Source organism: Pteropus vampyrus, unplaced genomic scaffold (assembly GCF_000151845.1).
Source record: "Pteropus vampyrus isolate Shadow unplaced genomic scaffold, Pvam_2.0 Scaffold1, whole genome shotgun sequence".
NCBI lineage: Eukaryota > Metazoa > Chordata > Mammalia > Chiroptera > Pteropodidae > Pteropus > Pteropus vampyrus.
In genome coordinates, this window is record NW_011888782.1 from 26,682,672 (window position 1) to 26,692,786 (window position 10,115).

At 42.9% G+C, this 10,115-nt stretch overlaps 1 protein-coding gene across 1 annotated transcript in view; it reads right to left on the reverse strand.

Annotated features, from left to right (window-relative positions):
* Positions 1–7,290: 7,290 nt before the first annotated feature.
* UPK1B (uroplakin 1B) overlaps positions 7,291–10,115 on the reverse strand; it is a 26,532-nt gene continuing 23,707 nt past the window's right edge. The window contains exons 7-8 of the mRNA XM_011376208.2: positions 9,836–9,919; positions 7,291–7,670 (exon numbers count right to left, since the gene is read on the reverse strand). Coding sequence (XP_011374510.1) covers positions 7,620–7,670; positions 9,836–9,919 — 135 coding nt within the window. The 3' untranslated portion in view covers positions 7,291–7,619. The remainder of the gene's footprint in view (positions 7,671–9,835; positions 9,920–10,115) is intronic.

Here is a 10,115-nt window from a genome sequence, read left to right on the forward strand (position 1 = left end):
GGTTCCATTGTTGCATTGACAACTGTTAAAGTTGAAAACTCAATTAAAATTGAACCGTGTGTGTGTGTGTGTGTGTGTGTGTGTGTGTGTGTGAGATTGGTGCCATCGTAATTGAATGCTTGCTTCCTATTACTCAATTTCCCTGTGTTTATTTTAAGTTTCCAATAGCCCTGTAGGTATATACGTGCTGCAAAGAGAAAACAGATTCAAGTTAAGTAACTTCCCAAAGTTGGTAAGAGGAAGAGATGAAATTTGAACTCATGTCTCTCTTTATTCCAATATCCTGTTCCCACCCCACCCCACCCCCCGCCCCGGAAGATCACATTGTTGAGAGATTATGAGATTTCTCTGTGAGGGCACCATGGGCAGATATCTCATTCTAGAACTAATACACAAAACTTGAGATGTATCCATTAAAATGCCTTATTTTGATGACTCTAGCACATTCTTCCACTATCAAGTAGAAGTTATGCTGAAAAGCTATCACTAATAGCTATTGTTTGAGAGCCAGTTAATTTGGACCAGTATGTTTGGTCAGCAACCTATTGCAACAAATTGAAGCAAGATGACATTAGTTGGCATGTTTCCAGGGCTTGTGGGCCAAGCAGAGTTCTTCAGATCAGATTTGTGGTATGACTTCCTGTTGGTCTCTCTCACAGTCTGTTAGTCATTCTAATGCACACTTTGCATGTTTTACTGAATTCTCCCAGTCCCATGTTAGAACACATATTTTCCTGAAGCAGTATCTGAGAGGCTAAGTGACTTGCCAGAGTCATGCAGAGCTAGGATTTGGAGCCAGGTATTTGAATTCAAAGCTCGTGTTATTAACCACTTCATGGTAACAGACAACAGATATGCAAAAAGAGGAAATAAGGATGAGATATTATCTGGAGAATGATATGCCCTTCAACCAAAGACCCCCAGGAACACATATGCAGATAAATAAATAAGATTATGACTCATTACGGCGAGGAATGGGAAAACATGGGATGTCTCAGGAAAAGGGAGTTAGAAAGAACCTATCATAGCATTTGGGTTTGGGTTAGGTCATCTGGGAAGGGTCTACGGAAGCAGGGGGTACTCTATATGGGATACTGTTAGAAAGGAGGGTCAATTCTGTGTGCATCTCAATACATTTTATCCATAGGGAGAGACTAGCAGGAGAATAGAACTGCAATAGGTAAACACGGAGCAGCCACTCATTTTAGCCAAGAAAGGGCGTGTTTGGTATTTTGTGGGTGGCACAGTGACCTTGTTTTTGTCTGTTCTTAGAATTACAAAGCGAGCTTGCTTTGGTTCACTTTATCCTGGTTGCAGAGTAACCTTGTCTGAGGTTGGTACTCTATGAGATTGTTTATGTCTACTAGGAGAACAGCATGGCCTAACTGTGAGTGCTAGGCTAGATTTTGAATGTCAGGGGCTGCTCTTTTTCAAGAGAAACTCAAAGTAGAGGTCACCAGAAAGTAAGGCATGGTGGCACCATTTCTCTTTAACCACAAGATTTGGTGATTTGCCTTCTTCAAAGGTGTGTGTGTGTATGTGTGTGTGAGTGAGTGCGTATATGTTAGGAGCTGTTCGGGGGCTTGTGGGAAGGTTGGTTGGAGAAGGGTCTAGGAATTATGAATTTTTCAGGAATGCTGCCTTTTTCCAACATGTGTTTAGTTCCTGTTAGATATGGCCACTAAATCTTTATGATAAAAATGTCATACATGAAAGCAAACTCAATAGCTTACAACTAGCCTCTGGGTTTCCTGAATCAGTCTCATATATAGGACGTGATAAGGATCTGTGTGAGGTGAAGCAGAGAAGAGAAAGTAGAAGAAATACTAGATACAGAAGGTGAAAGGAACAATGGGGAGGAGATGAGATTAGATTTTCAAACTCCAAAGTTCCTTCTTTTCCTTATGGTTATCCAGAAAGTACCTATCTGCTATTTAGAATAGAAGCAGTTCCTGTTTATTCCAACTGATGTAGAAAAAAAGCTACAGAGCTGATAACATGAGCTGTGGGCTTTCTAATGCTCAGTGTAAACAGCCAGGAGCCTGAGCAACAATCTAGGGAGAGGGGAGGGAGGTAGAGAGAGAAAGAAAAAGGAGAAGAGAGGGGAGGAGAGGGGAGGGAAGGAGAGGAGAGAAAAGGAGAATATGCATGTGATGCCCCATCTGGTGTTGCAATCAGGTAAAACCTACCCCAGCGTTAGTCTGACACATTTCTGCTGTTAGGTAATAATTGTTCTTTGCCCACTTGTTGGACAGACTGTTGGAGAAGTGGGAAGATCGCTTTGTCTGAACGTGTCTCAAGACCAGCAGGCTGCCAGCAACCAGGCTCTCTTGCTCTCCATCCCCTCCAAGTTCTGGTGTGACTGGAGATGACTTTGGTGGAGCTGGGTCTGGGCCTCACCCTGAACAGTGGCTTGGGTCTCACTGTGAGCCCCCTTCCAGTCTCAGAAGCCAGAAGGAAGAGGAAAAAGGAACTGGGCAGAGCAGAAACTGCCCTGAGGTTAAACTGAAGACTCCATAGCAGGAAGCGTAGGAGTCCTGTCTGAATGTCTGTAAGGGAATCCTCAGGCCTGGGTCTGTCTCAGCTGAAAAGTATGTTAAATACTTTCAACTCTCTTCCAACTCCCTTCCAAAACCCAGAGGCTAGTTGTAAGCTATTGAGTTTGCTTTCATGTATGACATTTTTATCATAAAGATTTAGTGGCCATATCTAATGGGATCTAAAAACATGTTGGAAAAAGGCAGCATTCCTGAAAAATTCATAATTCCTAGACCCTTCTCCAACCAACCTTCCCACGAGCCCCCAAACAGCTCCTAACATATACACACTCACTCACACACACATACACACACACACACACACACTCACACACACATACACACACACACACACACACCTTTGAAGAAGACAAATCACCAAATCTTGTGGTTAAAGAGAAATGGTGCCACCATGCCTTACTTACTTTCCCCAAATATGGGGGCCCTGGACATAGTGGGTACCTGTGTTCAGGGTCTTATTTGGTTTGGGGAGAAACAGAGCCTATCTGCATCTATAGTAGAATTTGCTCCTTCTATGAATGATGAGGCTGGGACTCCAGGTAAAGAGCTAGCTGGAGGCGGGTAGGGGCAGCTGCTGAGGTTTCATTCTTCTAGTGACTTCTCGGTAGAGAAGGCAGGGGGTAAGATTTAAGGAGCAGCAGCTGGTGGGCCATCTTGCTCCACAATAGCTATTTCCTGCTCCCATTGCTGCCTTGGATTCCACCAACTAGAGATCAATTTCGGTTGTCAAGAAAAAATCCACAGAGAAGATTATACCCCTTAGTATAAATTAGTCTTCGAAAAGACATTCTTTTGACCTAGCTGAGATCAAATGACAAGAACAGGGTTTTGTATGTGGAGAGAATTTTGGAGCTTGAAGCCCTGGAGGGGAAGGCAGGAGTGGTTTGGGGGCGGGATTTGCTCGGCCAGTGGAGAGCATGAAGGCACTGAAAAACCTAGTTAACAGTGGAAGAAAAAGGTACTAGAACACAGGAGAGAGGATGGAAAGGGAGTTGGAAGAGAGGCATTTCAAAGCTTTGCTCAAATGAAGTTCCTTTCCTCTCCTCCCCTCTTCTAAAAGGCCACAGACAGAACCTTCTCAGCCAAGTGCAGGTGTCATTTATCTTGATACTCAAGCCCTGTCCTGGAGAGATAAGGCGAGGCAGGGGAAAGCTGATTGTGTGTCAGGACATGAACTTGTCTCCCTATCCTGGGAATCAGGGATCAGGCCGCTGCTCCAGCTTTACCCTCAAGTGAATAGCTGAGGCCCCTCTGCTCTTCCCTTGTGCCTCCCTGTCCCAGGGCTCAGCCTACCACACAGGAACCTGGTCAGGAGTGTGGAACAGGGTACTCTTTGTGACTGATTCACCTGGGAGTAGGACCCTGAAGTGATAGGTATGTTTTCTTCACAGGGGACGCAGTATAGTGGTTGGGGTCAGAGATGCTTTCATTGCTTCCAAGGGCAGGAGGTAAAGGATTTTAGGAGCAGCAGCTCCATCACCACTTCTGGGCTTAAGTGTAGCTGGAACAAAAAGTGAAAGTAAATACAGACATTCCAACCATTTAACTGTACAGCAGAGCTACTGATGTCCAACAGGAAACCACTGCATTTTCCATCTCCTAAACTTTAATTCTCATGAGCCTAATAAGCTTTTCTGTTGGAAAATCCACTTTGTTAGACTCATATATGACCAATTAGAACATGGATTAAAACAAAAGAAAGTGAGCATATTTAAAAGTCCTCTTTACTTATAAGACTAGACAAATGTTGTTATAAGAATTTCTCTCAGGAGCACAAGTAGCAATATAGTTCAGAAGAGAAATATTTTGACAGTAAACAAAATCACTTTATCACACACCTAACAGGTGGCTTGTTTTTCCCCTGTCTGAAAGGTATTCTCAATTGGGAGTGGTAACTATATAACAGGCCCCTACTTTCTCCCTAAAGGTCCACATACTTTTAATTAATTAATGGGACATTGAGGTTATTAAACACATATCGCTCTATAATGTCCGAGAGGAAATTTTGGCCATCGTTAACTTAAGATCTGATATTGTCCTGCAGAAGAAAAAGATCCCAGGGTGACATTAAGAGAATGACCAGAGACTCCATAGATGGAAGCCACCATAGAACAAAAGACAAAAGATGCATCTCATCACCTTTTCCTTAGTTCTCTCACCTGGCCAATACTGAGATGAATGAAAGTCTTTGAAGATCTTTTAGAAAGCAGTGAGGAATACAGGCAAATTTGCTGTCCAAATACAGACTTGGCCAGCTGCGATAACTCAGGTCCTTATGAATGTCTTTATGTCCCCAAATTAAAAATAAACAGAGACGACAGTAGTTATTATCTAATTTCCAAATTCTCCCTCTCCCACAGTCCATAAAAATGTCACAGAACTCTAGACCAGGGTGAAAACACTAGTGACGAGAATTGCAGGAGCCTGAGAGCCTAAAGAAACATCATACCAACTGACTTAACAACTTAAGTGAGAACATTCAGACGTCCCTGTGGGGCAGACATGTCGAGTATTAGGAGAGAGCAGTTCCAGCACCAAATCTAGAGTCACTGGAGGAAGGTGGTACCGTGGTGACACTGTATTCTTAATATTCAATTCTGCTCCAGTAGAACATGGTACCCAGGAGAATCCAAAACTAGAATACATAGAGGGGAGAAAAAGGAAAATTAATAAGGAATTGTTTAAGAATCATCTCATACTTGGGGAAAAAATGATGTTAGGTTCATTCAGGCTTCAGTGACACCGGATTTTAAGAGTAATCTTGCATCAAACAACATCAGTCATCTCTATGTTAAACTAGCCTCCTGGGAAAATTCTTTTTTCTTTTTTCTAGCCTCTACAGGATAGCCCTCTGTAAGCAGTAGTGGAGTGAACATGCCTAAGAGCTCTTCGGTACCTGTGTTCAGGGTCTTATTTGGTTTGGGGAGAAACAGAGCCTATCTGCATCTATAGTAGAATTTGCTCCTTCTATGAATGATGAGGCTGGGACTCCAGGTAAAGAGCTAGCTGGAGGCGGGTAGGGGCAGCTGCTGAGGTTTCATTCTTCTAGTGACTTCTCGGTAGAGAAGGCAGGGGGTAAGATTTAAGGAGCAGCAGCTGGTGGGCCATCTTGCTCCACAATAGCTATTTCCTGCTCCCATTGCTGCCTTGGATTCCACCAACTAGAGATCAATTTCGGTTGTCAAGAAAAAATCCACAGAGAAAATTAAGAGGGGGGATAAGTTGTCACCCATCCCTTAGTATAAATTAGTCTTCGAAAAGACATTCTTTTGACCTAGCTGAGATCAAATGACAAGAACAGGGTTTTGTATGTGGAGAGAATTTTGGAGCTTGAAGCCCTGGAGGGGAAGGCAGGAGTGGTTTGGGGGCGGGATTTGCTCGGCCAGTGGAGAGCATGAAGGCACTGAAAAACCTAGTTAACAGTGGAAGAAAAAGGTACTAGAACACAGGAGAGAGGATGGAAAGGGAGTTGGAAGAGAGGCATTTCAAAGCTTTGCTCAAATGAAGTTCCTTTCCTCTCCTCCCCTCTTCTAAAAGGCCACAGACAGAACCTTCTCAGCCAAGTGCAGGTGTCATTTATCTTGATACTCAAGCCCTGTCCTGGAGAGATAAGGCGAGGCAGGGGAAAGCTGATTGTGTGTCAGGACATGAACTTGTCTCCCTATCCTGGGAATCAGGGATCAGGCCGCTGCTCCAGCTTTACCCTCAAGTGAATAGCTGAGGCCCCTCTGCTCTTCCCTTGTGCCTCCCTGTCCCAGGGCTCAGCCTACCACACAGGAACCTGGTCAGGAGTGTGGAACAGGGTACTCTTTGTGACTGATTCACCTGGGAGTAGGACCCTGAAGTGATAGGTATGTTTTCTTCACAGGGGACGCAGTATAGTGGTTGGGGTCAGAGATGCTTTCATTGCTTCCAAGGGCAGGAGGTAAAGGATTTTAGGAGCAGCAGCTCCATCACCACTTCTGGGCTTAAGTGTAGCTGGAACAAAAAGTGAAAGTAAATACAGACATTCCAACCATTTAACTGTACAGCAGAGCTACTGATGTCCAACAGGAAACCACTGCATTTTCCATCTCCTAAACTTTAATTCTCATGAGCCTAATAAGCTTTTCTGTTGGAAAATCCACTTTGTTAGACTCATATATGACCAATTAGAACATGGATTAAAACAAAAGAAAGTGAGCATATTTAAAAGTCCTCTTTACTTATAAGACTAGACAAATGTTGTTATAAGAATTTCTCTCAGGAGCACAAGTAGCAATATAGTTCAGAAGAGAAATATTTTGACAGTAAACAAAATCACTTTATCACACACCTAACAGGTGGCTTGTTTTTCCCCTGTCTGAAAGGTATTCTCAATTGGGAGTGGTAACTATATAACAGGCCCCTACTTTCTCCCTAAAGGTCCACATACTTTTAATTAATTAATGGGACATTGAGGTTATTAAACACATATCGCTCTATAATGTCCGAGAGGAAATTTTGGCCATCGTTAACTTAAGATCTGATATTGTCCTGCAGAAGAAAAAGATCCCAGGGTGACATTAAGAGAATGACCAGAGACTCCATAGATGGAAGCCACCATAGAACAAAAGACAAAAGATGCATCTCATCACCTTTTCCTTAGTTCTCTCACCTGGCCAATACTGAGATGAATGAAAGTCTTTGAAGATCTTTTAGAAAGCAGTGAGGAATACAGGCAAATTTGCTGTCCAAATACAGACTTGGCCAGCTGCGATAACTCAGGTCCTTATGAATGTCTTTATGTCCCCAAATTAAAAATAAACAGAGACGACAGTAGTTATTATCTAATTTCCAAATTCTCCCTCTCCCACAGTCCATAAAAATGTCACAGAACTCTAGACCAGGGTGAAAACACTAGTGACGAGAATTGCAGGAGCCTGAGAGCCTAAAGAAACATCATACCAACTGACTTAACAACTTAAGTGAGAACATTCAGACGTCCCTGTGGGGCAGACATGTCGAGTATTAGGAGAGAGCAGTTCCAGCACCAAATCTAGAGTCACTGGAGGAAGGTGGTACCGTGGTGACACTGTATTCTTAATATTCAATTCTGCTCCAGTAGAACATGGTACCCAGGAGAATCCAAAACTAGAATACATAGAGGGGAGAAAAAGGAAAATTAATAAGGAATTGTTTAAGAATCATCTCATACTTGGGGAAAAAAATGATGTTAGGTTCATTCAGGCTTCAGTGACACCGGATTTTAAGAGTAATCTTGCATCAAACAACATCAGTCATCTCTATGTTAAACTAGCCTCCTGGGAAAATTCTTTTTTCTTCCCATCAGGGCTTATTATACTCCAATGGATTCCTACTTCTAGAATATACCATTTTGGAATGAATTTCTTGCTTTCAGTATGAACCTCTCTTTCCAGGGGATTCTCTTTTCCCAAAAATGCTTGTGACCTAGAACAGCTGTCACCAAAGAACTCAAGATATTTGCCTTAGGCAAGGGGTTAGATCATCTAGGTTCTGTTGCAGACCTGCCACCCGCTCCCTGCATCTGTAAAGTAATGAAAATAACATCTTCTTTACCTATTACAAAATTAGAATATTGAATGAGATAATGAAATACTAATAATAGTGACTGATGTTTATTGATAACATACTATATACATCAGGCACTGTTCTACCTGCTACATATATAACTCGATTTAATGCTTCCAAAACCCTATGAAGAAACTAAGGCACAGAGAAGATAAATAACTTACCCAAGGTCATAGAACTAGTAGGTGGTGAAGCTAGGGTTCAAACCCAGGCAGCCATCTTCAGAGTTTATCTGATTAGCCACTACAGAATAGCCCTCTGTAAGCAGTAGTGGAGTGAACATGCCTAAGAGCTCTTCTTAAGGACAATTCCTAAGAACGCTGTTGAATTTCTCTATTTCTTATAAAATGGGAGTCTGGCTACCTACCTAGCTACTATTGTGAGGATTTAATCTTAAATGTATTTGAAATGATGCCTTGTCTATAGCAGGCCTTCGGTATGACTAGTTTCCTTCCTTATTTTGAATTTCAAAGGGACTTACAAGATACAGAGTCCAGTCCATCTGCTGCTTGTAGAAATATCGAAGTTTCAACTGATTGGTCTAGAATTCTAAGATCCTCAAAAGCCTTTAAACACTATCTCATAGTTCTGGCTAGCATGGCACAATGGAAACTTCACTGTTATAATTTTTCATTTGTTCAATAAGTTTTCAAGCACTTACTATGTGCTGTGTTAGGCAGCTTGTTGCCAGGCTTTGGGCAGAGACAAATACATCACGGGGAGCAGTTCCCAGCCAGAGGTGTGTGTAGGGTGTGGTGGGAGTTCCTAAGAGGGCGACTTGAGGGGTCATAGAAGACTTCTAGAAGGAGTTGATTTTCCCTTCCTTCCTGCCTCACTCTGTTTCTCACTCCAAACCCAACATTGCTTAAATTGTGGTGCACTAGTACCTGATGGGCCCTTTTAGGGGTGATTGATGTCAAGATTATTTATGCTAACATGCAATTGGTTTATTATTATTTTTAATGAATTAATAAGTACTTTTTAAATTTCTGTTAATTTCTAATAAGGTAAATATCAATAGCTATAGTTCCCATAGACACAAAGCTTTTGGGAGTTCTCAATAACTTTTGAGAGAGTAAAAGGATTCTGAACCCAAAAGTTTGGAACTGCTTCCCACATGCAATGGCTCTTAATCCTGACAGCAAATTAGAATCATTTGGAAAAAAAAAAAAGCCGGGGCCCTGACCCTAGCTGAAATGAATCAGGATCTCAGAGGTTGGAGTCCAGGTATGCTTTCTTTTCTAAGCTCCCCCAGGAGGTTTTAATGAGCAGCCAGGGACAAGAATCATGGCCCTACCCTCTTGCTTCATGTGCATCACACAATGTGAGCAGCAGGATAGATGAGACTGGTGGAGGCAGCTGTTCAGAAGGAGCGGGGCGGATTAGTAGATGGCAGTCTTTTTACATCTCGCTATAATGAATTAATGAGATTTGGAGACCTGGAGGAGAGGCAGGTGCATCCCAGTCGCCCAGAAGAAGGGTCTGGTTAGTAGGGCACATCCTTTCTCTGGTAGGGGGAGGTAACTCCCTGCCTCCCAAGGGAATCACTGTCCTTTGCTCAGGTGGCAGCAGCTTCCTGACTAGCCCGCAAGTTTGAGGTTTTGTTTCCAGACAGTCTAGTGTGGTTGGACTAACCAGAGGCAATCTCAAGGTCTCTCCTTAACATTGTCCTCTCAGAAATAAGACATGCACCAGGAAATACTCACAGTCCAGCAGAGAATGGCAAATCCAAACCAGGCAACCCCCCAGGCGTGTCGGTTCATCGGTCCAGAGATCAGGTCATAGCAGCCCTGGAAGAGTGGGTGATTCCACATCAGCATGAGAAGAACCAGAAAGAAAGATGTTAAGAGATGGGTGGGAAAGCAGACTGCTATGTGAATCAATGCCGCTCCAAAGTCCGGTTTAACATAATCGGGCTATTTCCACATCCTTGGGGACAGTCAGTTATTAACAGTGCTTTGCCCAGGGACTAGAAATAATCCCGTC